We start from the raw sequence: 13546 nt of genomic DNA, 5'->3' as shown, positions 1-13546 counted from the left end.
GCACCATCAGCCCCAGCCGGCAAGACCAGTAGTCAGGGATGATGGGAATTATAGCCCAGCAACATCTGGAGGTCCCAGATGTTGCTGAATTCTAATTGTCCCCTTTTCCTGTCCCAAAAAATAAAATAATTGCAGGCACCTCTGGCCGCAACAGGTCTCCGACCATGTGCAGAGGACCAGCTGCCTTGAAGTCAGAGTTGTGATGGAGGGAGTTAGGGACTGTAAAGGCAAGTGATGGTCAGAGTTGTGATGGAGAGAGCTAGGGGCATAAAGGCCAGTGATGGTCAGTTGTGATGGAGGGAGCTAGGGGCGTAAAGGCAAGTGATGGTCAGTTGTGATGGAGTTAGGGACTGTAAAGGCAAGTGATAGTCAGAGTTGTGATGGAGGGAGCTAGGGGCATAAAGGCCAGTGATGGTCAGTTGATCAAGCAGATGGTCAGTTATCAAGCAGGTGATGGAAGGAGCTAGGGGCGTAAAGGCAAGTGCTGGTCTAGTTCAGGGACAGCCTCCAAATGTCTTTGGACTCCAACTCCCATCAGCCCCAGTCAGGGTGGCCCATAATTGAAGAGCGGAATGGAGGTGGCGCCCTGTTGCATCCTTCCCAAACCTCCTCAAAATGCCATTTCCCCCTCCTAGCAACACCCTTCCATGCCAGCCTAAGCACTGTTGCTATTTTAATCTGTTTGTGCCCAGTGTGCCATCGGTCTGCATTTGGTTTAAATGGCCTTGTGGCATTTTCCCACCCAATTTCCTTCTGTAGGCCTGATAAAACAGGACACCAGAATCCCCGGAGTGGAGATAAAGGGCAAAGGGGGGGGGGGAAGAAACTTTGGATTTGCGTCAAGATAGGGGGTCCTTTTCAATGGAAGAGGTCCTTGGTGAGTGGGAGAGTAAGCTTAGAAAACTGGTTAAGCCCTCAGATTTGGTTCCAGTGGAATTTTAATTACAAACTGCATTGATTCAAGCCAGATTGGTTTTTTAAAAATGGTTTACAAGTTCTGGAATATAGAAAAATCATTCTGAAAAATGTTGCTTCCATCCCAATTATACCTGATAGCATTATTCTGATGTCCCTGTTGTGGACTTTCATGTCAGTTGCATTGGATATTCTGCAACTTTTTGTGTGTTTTAAATAATTTTGTTGTGCCTCGTGGCTAAAACAAAGGTAATGTGTTTTCAAACACGCACATGCAGACATCACTTTTTTTAAAAAAAACCCTGGCCATCTTTGGCTGAACACGAAATCATTTTGGATATTCCGCCAAGGGAGGGAAAAGAATCAGTCATGGAATGCTGAAAGATGGCGTAGGTGCTGAAGGGGAAGTGCAAGGTCAGTTTTGGCTGGCTGGCTGGGGGAAACAAGCTGGGTCTTTGGTCATGCATTTAATTTACCTAACTGTTCACAGCAAAAGGAGCCAAGATGCAGTTGTGCGAAGGATAACTAACTCTTTATTTACAATCTCATCAAAAAAAGGAACATGCAAGCACATCACGGCATTGACTAAGTGGTAACAGGTGGTGCTCCATTCCTTATTATCGGGAACGTTCTCTTCCTCTTCACAAGGAAATAATCCCTCCCCTTCCCCCACCCCTCCTAAAATAATGATAAATAACTGAGGATCGAGGGAGTTAACCAAATGAATTAGGCACTGCAGGCTGGCAGAGAACAGCTCATTAATCCCAAAAGACACAATTTCCCAAAAGAGAAAGAGGGAGGAAGCTGGTGACTCAGTGCTCATAAGCAAAACTGTTTCTGCTGGGATTCAAGTTTCTAGTCCTGATGGAGATAAGCTTGACAATGAGCAGGCAGTGCTGGCAAAAGGATGGGGCAGGAGTTTTGCAGAAGCAGATTGATCTATGCAAAGGAATGCATAATAAGGAAGAATATTTTTTTAGGGGGAGTGGAAATTGGCTTAATGTCACACCATCAATTTGGGAGGTGAAATGCAGCTTCCTGAGGCACATAGTTTGAGTAATGTCAGTGTTCTTCCAGTTCTGTGCAGACACACACTGGTACGTTAGAATAATGCCTCGCCTGGCCTGGATTCCTGCACTTGTAAGCAAGGGGTCTCTTCATTCTGGTGCACTGAAAGCCCCAGGGCAGCAGACCACAGGTTCAGGCTACAGGGTTTATTCCCAGCTCCAGACTCCCCAAACAATAGCACACCGAGAGAGGAGTGCTGCTGCAACTCTGGATGATCTCCTGCTCTAGCCTCCACCGAGAGCTGATCATTCTGCTGGGTGCGTTTGTAGCAGTCAATCACTCTCAATACAGACTCACTCAGAGGAGGCTGCCTCCGACAAAGAGGAACCCCTAGAGCAGGGACTCGGAAAGAGATGCAGAAGGTAACCTTTGGGAGTGGCTAATTCTTAATTTTAACAGATGGCAAAAATAAACCTTTTGGGGTGTGTGACCGAAATGGTGCCTCCAGATTTAATTCAGAAAGCCTGCTTCAGATGTACGTTCGGCTCAGTCTTGCCTCAGCCTAAAGTGTCGGAATCATTTGGTCGGGGTACGTCCACACCACTACTGATAACTTAATGCCTTCTGCTTCCGGACCCAGAAAAAGCACCCTGGCATCCTCCTAGACATTAATAAACGATCCTTGATCACCATCAGCAGATTCCGGCTCTACGCAACGGCCTTTTCGTCGGGTCACTCTTCGGTTGCGGTGAAATTTGGCATAACAGCGGAGGCCTAAAGTGGGAGAGAGAAAGACAGACCTTGAGGGAAGATAATATAAAATTTGTGATCAGAAAAAAACATTTCACGGATACAGTACCTTGGGAGAATTAACTTTCCCCCAAGGAAAGCAAATAACACCAGAGTTTTACATGTGACGCTGAATATTTAAAAGGTCTAACTGTATAGCTCGTTTTCAAACAATAGATCAGGGCAGGTACACAATTCTGTCTCATACCCACATGTTATCGTCACAACCACCCTGCAAGGTAGGTTAGTCCGAGAGAACAACTGGCAACCCTAGGCAGTTACCTAGTTAGCCTCTGCAGCTGGACCATCCCTAACATATTCTTTGCCTCTAATGGCAACTCCCTGCTGCTTTGAACAGCCCACAGGGGAGGCTCACTCCCCAGTTCTGTGTCACCAGGAAGGGGACAGCTTTGACTTTCTCCCACTGGGCAGACATCAGGTCTCACCTTCAGTGCACATACAGTCATCGTAGCATTTGTTGTTAAGGCCGCGGTTGTGGGGCTTGCAAAGATGCTCACGCAAGTCACAGCAACATCCTGCCAACACAAGAAACAATAATAACAATAGTATGTCCCCTAAACTGTCCTCTCTGTCTTCCACTCTCCAGATTGTTGAGGGAGGGGTGGGCAGGGAAATCTGCTGTCCCCAAGACACCACCTGCAACGTTGTTTGCATCCACCTCTTGTACTGGCACTAGTCCTCATGAAAGCTGGTGCCTACCTGGGATGCAGTCAAGGTGATGGTCACAGGGCTCCCTCTCGCCAGGCATGGTTTCATTGCTGCCATTCTTACTATGCTGTTTCTCTAGGGAGGATAAAGTGCATAGTTGAATGACTGACCAGGAACAGTGGGAGGGGTGTATGTTGGGAAAACTAAATCCTGTGGGGAACGGTTTAAAGATCTGTACTTTTCATCCATTGGCCCACCCCGGTTGCCTCTGGCCACACCCACTTTTCATTCTGGCCCCACCCACCAATGGCACACCTCCCCACCACCACCAAATTGTTCATGTGGCCCTTAAAAAAAAGGTTCCTCGCTCCTGCTTTACTCTATCTACCTTAAGCCAGGTGTGGGGAATGTTTGGCCCTCCGGATCAGCCCCAGCAAGCACGGCCAATGGTAAGGGATGATGGGAGTTGGAGTCCAACCACATTTGGAGGGCCAAAGTTCCCCCACGCCTGGCTTAAGATATAGGAGGCTGCCATGTACCAAGCCAGATCAAGTGATCCATTTAGATTGGAACTGTCTGCAGGGATTGGCCGTGGCTCTCCAAGGTTTCAGACCGGAGATATTCCCCTGGAGATGCCGGGGACTGAACCTTCTGCATCCAAAGCAGATGTCCTCTTAGCTGCGCTACTTGGGGAGGAGAGAGGCCTGGTGGAACAGGAGCTACCTTTTCTCCGGCTCGGCAGCCACATATCCAGCCGGAGATCTTCGTAATCGGTCCAGTCAAAGAGGGTCATATCAAGGGTGGGCATCACGTCGCCTTCTTGCCTGAAGCGGACCCGCGGCCGGGGGGATGTCACTCGGAGGGCCGTGGGCTCCTCGGTAGATGTCCTCGGCATGGATTCCAGGAGGGAGGTGGGAACCATGCCTGCCGAAGAGCCTTCGCCATGGAGGGCCTGAAACTGTTCCTCAAAGTTTTCAGGCTTCTTGTACAACGCGCTTGGACCCGGGTAAGAACCTTTTCCTGAAAGAGGTTGAGAAGACAGGAAAAGTCCTCTTCCCCAAGAGAGGCCAAGCAAATGCATATTATTATTATTTTCCTCCAAGGAGCTCGAGGTGACATACACGGCTCTCCCCTTCCTCGTTTCATCCTCACAACAACCCTGTGAGGTAGGTTAGGCTGAGAGGCACATGTATATGTGTGTACAAACCCCTGACGTCTGTGTGGCTGAGATGCAGCCCTCTCTATAGAGGGGAGCAGTTACATCTGTTACCCTGCCCACGTTTGGACTCCGGTGGTCCCACCCACTTCTGTCCCTGGCCCCACCCACAAGTGGCACACGGTCCCCAGAAGGTCCCCCACTAGCCAATGCGGCCCTCTGGCTGAGAAAAGCTCCCTACACCTCTGCTCTGTGGCCCTGGCTATTTCCAGTACCCACCCACCCCCTGCTGTCCTCAATGGATACCTCGGTGTTGTTTCGACCTTTCTCTGCGGCTGTGCCGCCAGTGGTCCCGGTTCTGCTTCTTCACCCTTTCCAATCCGGGGGCATGGTTCTCTTGGTCGGGATACGGGAGCTCGAAGCCCAGGAAGATGTCTTTTTGCCGGAGGCTGGCAGGCCGTTCCATGAATCCCGGATCATCCCTCAAGGTTGTCCAGCTTACGACTTGTGGGGTGGCCCCATCCGCAGACCCCCGAACCCTGAACCCCGGCATCCCATGGTAGGCCCGGTCGTGTCTCTTGAGGCCGTGTCTGCGGTGGTGTGTTGTGGTCTGCATCTGGTGTGGCCAGAGATCTCGGCTTGGAAAGCTGTTGCCAACCTCGGAGAGGGTCAGAGCCATGGCTGGCCCTGGGTCCAGGGAGTCTGTGGGGCAGACGACCAGGAGGCAGAAGATAACGATGGGGGCAGTACAGGCCATATTTCCAGAGGCCATGCCTCACCTGTAATGGAGGAACCATGACTTTTATTTTATTTTTTTGATTGCATTTATATTCCACCTTTCCTCCAAGGAGCTCAGATGGCACAGTTGGCTCTCTCCCTCCCCTCTGGTAAGAGATACGAGATGGAGATTATTTGGACTAAGGCTACATTATCAAGCAGGTGAACAACGATCTGGTCTAGGGTGCTGGTGCTGAATATGATGCTGGCATGGAAGTTAATTTAATTTTATCTGCAATAAGGGTGCAGACAAACTGAAACAGGTTCAGAGGAGGGCAACAGGGGACTGGAAACAAAGCCCTATGAGGAGAGACTGAAAGAACTGGGCATGTTTAGCCTGGAGAAGAGAAGACTGAGGGGAGATATGATATCACTCTTCAAGTACATGAAAGGTTGTCACACAGATCTCTTCTCGATCGTCCCAGAGTGCAGGACACAGAATAATGGGCTCAAGCAGGAAGCCAGATTTCGGTTGAACATCAGGAAAAAAATCTGTTAGAGAGGTATGACAATGGAACCAATGACCTAAAGAGGTGGTGGGCTCTCCGACACTGGAGGCATTCATGAGGCAGCTGGACACAGCCATCTGTCAGGAATGCTTTGATTTGGATTCCTGCATTGAGCCGGGGGTTGGACTTGATGGCCTTACAGGCCCCTTCCAACTCTATTATTCTATGATTATCCCTCATATTAGAAAGGCAAGGCTACAGTTAATAGCTACGAATGTGCTTGTGCATGTGTAAGTTTACCAGGTAGTCCGCTGAGACCCACAGCAATTTTAAAAGTGGTCTGGAGGGATAAGTGTGGAGTTGGAGAACATTTGACACACACATAGAGAGACACACGCATACTTTCCATGCTGAGCTTGCTTTCCCACATCTGAGATGCATGCACAAAGCTTGCCACAGGAGGGTTTCATGTGCAAATGAAGGCCATTAATCAACTCAGCGCCTCTCTATGAGAGGGGGCCAGGCCCACTCGAGGACCTTCGGTCATGCATTGCACGCGTACCAGCTGTTGCGCCGAGCCAGCACTGTTGTGCCCGATACGGTTGGCACTGTGGGCCTGCCTCCATTGCACAGCTGGTTCGCCTTTGGTGGAAAAAAATGTCAGGAAGATGAATGAGCCAGAGCAGGTGGTTAGCTTTCAAGTCTGGCAGGTGGCTGCCCATCCAACTTTGGAGCAAAATAAATAAATAAAAAACTCTAGCAAAAAAGAAGAAGAAAAAAAAGCCCCAGCCAAGCTGAGTGATAATAAACCCACACTGGGGATGTAACCACTTCACACCGATGGCATGCTCCTCCAAACAAGGACTTGCACCTGGAAATCTAGCAAGCCAGGGAAAGAGTTCGAACTTAGCAGAATCCCTGCACCTGTACTTTAAGGTGAAAAAGATGAAGGCCCTTCTCTCTGTGCCTCATTAGTCTGGAGCTCAGTTGCCACAAGAGAGAGGGCGTTTTGGTGGTGGCCTCCCCATTTATGGAATGCACTTCCTAGCAAAGCCCTCCTGACATCCATGCTGCCAGATTAAGACTGTTCTGTTCTCCCAGGCCTTTTAAGATCTTCTTCTCATTTTTAGTCTCTGTGGTACTTTTGGTTTTTAGCACCTGTATTTGATGGTGATTCTAGCTTTTGTGCTGCCTGGTCGCCTAGAGAGGCATTTCAACTCACCGTAGGTGACTAGCTGAGTTGCAATTTACAAGTCTTTTATGTTTCATAGAAAAAAATGGAGAAAGTTGCCTGATGAAAATGGTAGCATTCCCAACCCTCCCCCCCAAAATTCTAGGAAACAAAGAAAGAGTTGGTAGAGGGGCACTTAAGCATCTTGTTGTTAGCCAGGGAGTTAAAGACAGCCAAGCAAATGTTCCAAGATTTCTCTTCCACCCAAAGCGACGACGTGCAGAAATCAAAAACGACAATGCCTGGCAGAAACCAGATTGGTAACTGTTCCTTCGCCAAGGCCGAGGAGACAGAGGAACATTTATCACAGCAAGAAACAATTTGTTTCTATCAGGACTCTCTCCCCTTGCTCGTCCACAAAGCCCCTATTCTACGTAGATATACCGGAAGGAAAAATAGATTCTGTGATGGGTGCTCACAGGCCTGGCGTCAGCAGCAGGTGTGGTCGGGCATTTGCCAGGGCCCCAGAAAGAGTTGGAGAGGGGCCAGGTCACCCATCATCCCCGCCATCGTCTTGCCAGCTCATGCACACACAGAGATGAGTGGTTGTGTGTTCCATCTCCCACGCCTGCAGCATAACATCTTTGGTGCAATTCCAGCCAGGGTGGGAAATCTTAGATCTGGGGGCCGCATTTTGGTCCTGATCACAACCCCTCCCTAGCCCCACCAATATCTCTAGGCCACACCCCTTGCCAGCCCTGCTTTGCACCTGGCTGGAACGTGCCCTTGCTCATCTGGAGGGAGGATAGAGAGGGGTGTGTGAGCGTGGGTAGAAAATAGCCAGCTGTAGAATGGTAATATTTACATATTTTGCTCCACCCGCTTTTGCTTCTGTCCCTGCCCACCTCTGGTATGCGGCTCCTGCAAGGTTACCCAGAAGGAAATGCAGCCCTACCTGCATAGGTGTAGTCTTCTGGGGTCTCAGGGAGGGTTACACTCTTTACTTTTTTTGGTAACAGGGTTCCAATGCCTCCAGCATCCTACGAGCCAATCAGCACGAAAGGGGAGTGTGTTTGCCACTAAGAAGAGTCTTCTAACACGCTTCCTTGTCCTTTCCTGCTTATTGGAGCCAATCAGAGCGAAAGGAAGTGAGTCAGCCACTGAGAAGACTCTTCTCAATGGCTTACAGCCTCTCCTTTCATGCTTATTGGCCCCAAGGGACATCTGTTGTTGTGGGAGAAGGCATTAACAAGGACCTCATTCTCAACCCAGCAGGGAAAGAAAGGGTGTGGCTGTGTGGCTGTGACTACCATGAAGGGACCCTGCGCTTCTGAATTGGCCACTGCACTACTGCCTAACTGGAGATCCCAGGGATTGAACATGAAACCCTCCTGTGGCAAGCTTTCTGCATACAAAGTAGATGCTCTATGACAGAGCTACAGCCCTTCCCTTAAGACACAGCAACATCGGGAGCTGTGTTATACTGAGTCAGACCATTGGTATGTAGCCCAGTACTGTCAGCATTGACTGGCAACAGCTCTCCAGCATTCCAATCAACGGTGTTTCCCAGCCCTACTTGGAGATGTTGCCGGGGTTGAATCTGAGACCTTTTGCATGCAGATCTGATGTTCTACCACTGAGCTCCAGCTAATATAATATAATATAATATAATATAATATAATATAATATAATATAATATAATATAATATAATATAATATAATATAATATAATATAATATAATATAATATAATATAATATAATATAATATAATATAACACAATTTAATACACTTCTTAGTTCACCCACTCTTTTCCTGCCCAGGGGTTCCCAAACTGTCATCCGTGGCCACCGGTGGTCTACCAACTCCATTCAGGTGGTCCACAGCATGTCCGTATGAAATATTCATATTGGTTTTTAATTGTATTTTTATGGCTTCTTTTAATTTCTTCCTCTTTTTTTCTTTGCATTTTATTCTCTTGCACTCTGAACTCCATGGAAGACAAAGTGCAATACAATAACATGCAAACTAAGAAATAAACAAACAGTCAAGACACAGTTTAAAATTATACAGAATCTAGCACAGTTGCTACAATGGGCAGAAAAGGCATTAAGTGGCCTTTGGGCTCTCTTGGCAAATTTTCAGGTGCTGGGGGGGGGGAGTTGAGGAGCCTCTGTCCTAGCCAGACCAGAAGAGAAGAAATATGCCTGGTAAGCAAAGGACAGTCGCAGCGTCAATTCCCCAGAGCCAAGTCTTATTATCATTTTTGTTCAGAAGGTCTCACTGTGGAGTAGTTGCTACCCCCCGGCAATCCATCAAGAGAGCTGGCATTTCGGTCCGCCAAAGGAACAGGTGCAGCGGCATGCTGTTGCAGTGTTTCAACGATGCTCTTACGAGGGAGAACAACATCCCTAGGGAAGCGGATGGAGGGGAGACAGACAGGAATTGTGCTGAAATATCTCTCCCCCCCCCCGGCACACACATTTTTTTAAAAAAAACATGTTCTCTCTTCCAAACCGAAGAGAGAGCCCCGGCTTCCTGCACGCCACCCTGCGTGCGTGTCAGAGGTGACCCACAATGAACCACCGGTCTGCCTGTGCCAAGAAAGGACAAAAAGGCTCGTCAATGGGACTTGGCAGGGGTGTGCAGAATGATGTATGAGACTCTCGGAAGCGCACAGCGCCGGCCCGGCTGCGCACGCCAGCAGCCATGCGGCGAAGCGGGCTGGAAGAGGAGAGATGGAGCCATTGTGCTGATAAATGAGGCTTCTCTACCCCGCTGGGCTGGGCCCCTTCTGCTTTTAACACAGTCCCCAAGGCGAGCCTTTGCGCCGGGCCTGGGACATGCTTGGGCAACCCTCTGGAACCCACAGAGCTCCCGAGCGTTAGCTTTCTTTCCCATGGACTATTTGAAAATTGCTCAGGGGCTTGGCGGACCACTAAACCATTTTTCTGCCTGCGGTATTATTATTATTATTATTATTATTATTATTATTATTATTGTTGTTGTTGTCTTTATTTATACCCCGCCCTTCTTCCAAATGGATCTCAGGGTGGCTTACAACAAATGTAAATACATATAATTAAAACCTTCAAAAATCTACATTAAAATAAGATTAAACCATTAAAAACATTAAAACATTTAACATACACTTAAAATAGATAAAATGAATTTAAAAAGTATAATTAAGCACTAGACAATGCGGCACCCTCTCAACGCACTGTCCTAAACACCTTTCATTCTAAAAGCCTGTTGAAATAAAAAAGTCTTTACTTGCCGACGGAAGGACAGCAAAGAGGAGGCCATCCGTGCCTCCTTAGGAAGGGAATTCCAAAGCCTAGGGGCAGCCACCGAAAAAGCCCTCTCTCGCGTCCCCACCAATCGTGCTTGTGAGGGTGTTGGTACCAACAGCAATGTGCTGTTCTAGACACTGTACGGTTGTAAATTTTTATTTTGATTGCCTCTTCTGTTTCTCATTTTGTGGTTGTTGTTTTTTTGCATTACAGTTAGAATTCATACTGTAAGGGTTCTTCACAGGCACACCTGCAGGCCACCTGGATGAAGCTCGTGGGCCACTGGTGGCCCACGGGCCACAGTTTGGGAACCCTTGCGCTGGATCTTTGCCCGCCTCTTCAGTCCAAGCCACTTACACAGACAAACTTCAGAAGGGGTTTCCCCCCCCCACATTTCATCTCCCCTCTAGGGAAAAGCCATGAAAAGAAAGCACCCCCTAAGGTCTCATTTGAAGCCCCTCTTTCTCTCTCTTTTTCACTAGTCTATTATCCCTAGACTGTTTCCTGTGCATTCAGCCCATTTTGAAAGCCGAGGTCATCCCTTTCCATCAGCCTTTTTTCCGTGCCAACTCCGGCAATGTCTCTTTACAAATGGCCCATCAGGAACTTGGGACAATTCCGTGTCCTTTCCTGAATGCTGTTTCTCTGTCACACACACACCCTCATTTGAGCATGCCCTCCCTTTCTCTCCCAACCTGTTCACGGCTGCTCTGTCGATTCTCCCTCATCTTATTATATGAATTTCAGCAGCTGGTATGTACTGTATTAACCCTGTCATTTCAAAGTGGCATGCCATGGAGTTGCCGCAGAGAGCAGAATATTGTGCACAGGTATGTCCAGCAGCTGGAAACAAGAGGAGAATGGATTCCGTCCAGTGCTAGTCCTCACCAGGGTTGATCTGCTGAAGCTAATGGGCATAACTAACGTCTTGTTGTTGTTATGTGCCTTCAAGTCGATCACAACTTATGGTGACCCTATAAATCAGCGACCCCCCAAGAGCATCTGTCGTGAACCACCCTGTTCAGATCTTGTAAGTTCAGGTCTGTGGCTTCCTTCATGGAATCAATCCATCTCTTGTTTGGCCTTCCTCTTTTTCTACTCCCTGCTGTTTTCCCCAGCATGATTGTCTTTTCTAGGGAATCATGTCTTCTCATTCTGTGTCCAAAGTATGATAGCCTCAGTTTCATCATTTTTGATTACTATGACTAACTTAGGTCCGTTCATTTCAATGGGTCGACTCTCAGTCAGTAGTGTGGCAGCAAATTCAGAAGTGCAAGGTCCTTTCATGATAGTCACAGCCACGCCCCCTACCCCCCCTTTATTGCTATGGGCTAAGAATGAGATGTTTGTTAACGCTTTCTCCCACAACAACAGACATCCCTAGGAGCCAATAAGCACAAAAGAGGAGAGAGTTAGCTACTGAAAAGAGTCTTCTCAGTGGCTGACTCACCTCCTATCACTCTGATTGGCTCCAAACAGCAGGAAAGGACAAGGAAGCATGTTAGAAGACTCTTCTCAGTGGCTAACACACTCCCCTTTCATGCTGATTGGCTTGTAGGATGCTGGAGACATAGGGACCTTGCTCCCCCCAAAATAAGGGGTCTAAGGCCCCCTGAGACTCCAGACAATTACACTCCTGCTTCGAGTAGAATTAAGTTGGATACAATCCTATGTTTCTGGATCAATTCTATACACCAAAATCAAGGTGTTAAATATCAAAAAATCCGCAGAGACAAAGCAACTTTATCAGGGTAAGTTTAGGGGTAGAAAATATCATAGCTCAATGGCCGAAAGATTCATTTCCATCTTCAGTGACACTAACAAATGGAATGCAAGTGGTTAATACAAATCTCAGTTAAAAAGAGACAACATGGGCAATTGCATGCAACAGACAGGCTTGGGAAATACTTGTTTCATACAATTGCACATTACCTCAGTTTGTCACACCTCACTCTTGTCCACCAACAGCTGAAGGGGGGTGGGACTCAGGGGGCATAGCCAGAGGTCTGCCAGTGCTACTCCCTATAGACCCCCTAGATCTGCTGCCTGAAGCTCTTCCCCATTCTATGCACAGCATACATTGAAAGCACATTTGAAGCACTTCCTCTTCCCACAACAATCCTGAGAGTATACTTCTTACACGGCTACAATTCCCAGCACCCTTAACAAACTATAGTTCCCAGAATTCTTGGGAGGTGGGGGTGCTTTCAATGTATGATGTGTACAGTTCTGAAACTCCATGCAGCCCCACAACCCTGACCTATCGACACTTTCAGAGGTTCCCATTTGCAACATGAAATATTTTAACACCCACACACTCCTACCCACACAAAAAATACCACACTCCTTTTCAAACCACAGCCACCCCCAAACTGGGAAACCTTTTGTATGAACTCCAGAGACCTGAGCAGTCTATCCAAATAAATCCCTGGAAGTCAAACTTGGCTCAGGTGAGGGGAAAAGTGTGTGTGTGTGTGGAGGGGCCCCTCTCCCTATGCAAGAGCTCTGAAATGTGTCTTTGTCTTAGCTTTCCATGGGGGGAGTCCCTGTTGGAGGAGTGGAGCAAACATTTTGCAAAAAAAAAAAAAGAGAGAGGCTCTTGCTGCTATATCATATTTAGTCTGAAAACGTTACATGTGCGATTTATTTATTTATTTATCATTTATTTATTGCATTTATTTATTGCATTTATATACCGCCCCATAGCCAAAGCTCTCTGGACGGTTTACAGCAATTAAAAAAATTAAAAACAAATATACAAATTTAAAAATACATTTTAAAAAAAACAATTTAAAACACAATTTAATTTTTTTAAAAAACACATGCTAAAATGCCTGGGAGAAGAGGAAAGTCTTGACCTGGCGCTGAAAACATAACAGTGTTGGCGTCAGGCACGCCTTGTCAGGGAGATCATTCCATAATTTATTTGTATCCCACCCTTCCTCCAGCAGGAGACCAGGGCGGCAAACAAAAGCATTAAAAACACTTTAAATTTGTGGATTAATGCGTTCGGCCATGATCCAGATAGGGAAGGGCTTTCTCCCATGCAGTGGGGTTCAACCAAGGGAACTTCCTCAACTTAGCCTCATGCTGTTGATCTTAAATCATCTTAAGAAATTATGAATGGATAATGGTATCCTAGTACGATAATCAGCATATAAACATGAAATTAAGACTACCCCAACTCCTTAGCCGCCACCCCATCTAAAGCAACCTCAGCAAGTTCTATTATTTGTCAAAAATATCTGTAAGCTGCCTGTCATCAAAAAAAGGTACCAGGGCAGTGTAGAAACAATGAAGAAGAATAAGTGGGCATTAAA

General features: G+C 47.3%; 1 protein-coding gene across 1 annotated transcript; it reads right to left on the bottom strand.

Annotated features, from left to right (window-relative positions):
• Positions 1-1632: 1632 nt before the first annotated feature.
• DRAXIN (dorsal inhibitory axon guidance protein) lies at positions 1633-5294 on the bottom strand. The gene is made up of 5 exons (XM_061601927.1): positions 4844-5294; positions 4105-4401; positions 3433-3516; positions 3159-3248; positions 1633-2697 (listed from the first exon to the last, which is right to left on the bottom strand). Exons 1-5 carry the CDS (start codon positions 5292-5294, stop codon positions 2585-2587), a joined length of 1035 nt encoding a protein of 344 aa, XP_061457911.1. The 3' UTR covers positions 1633-2584.
• Positions 5295-13546: the final 8252 nt, after the last annotated feature.

This window comes from Rhineura floridana, chromosome 18, assembly GCF_030035675.1.
Source record: "Rhineura floridana isolate rRhiFlo1 chromosome 18, rRhiFlo1.hap2, whole genome shotgun sequence".
Taxonomy (NCBI): Eukaryota; Metazoa; Chordata; class Lepidosauria; order Squamata; family Rhineuridae; genus Rhineura; species Rhineura floridana.
The sequence above is the reverse complement of the archived record's forward strand: the minus strand, read 5'-3'. Positions and strand labels throughout refer to the sequence as shown.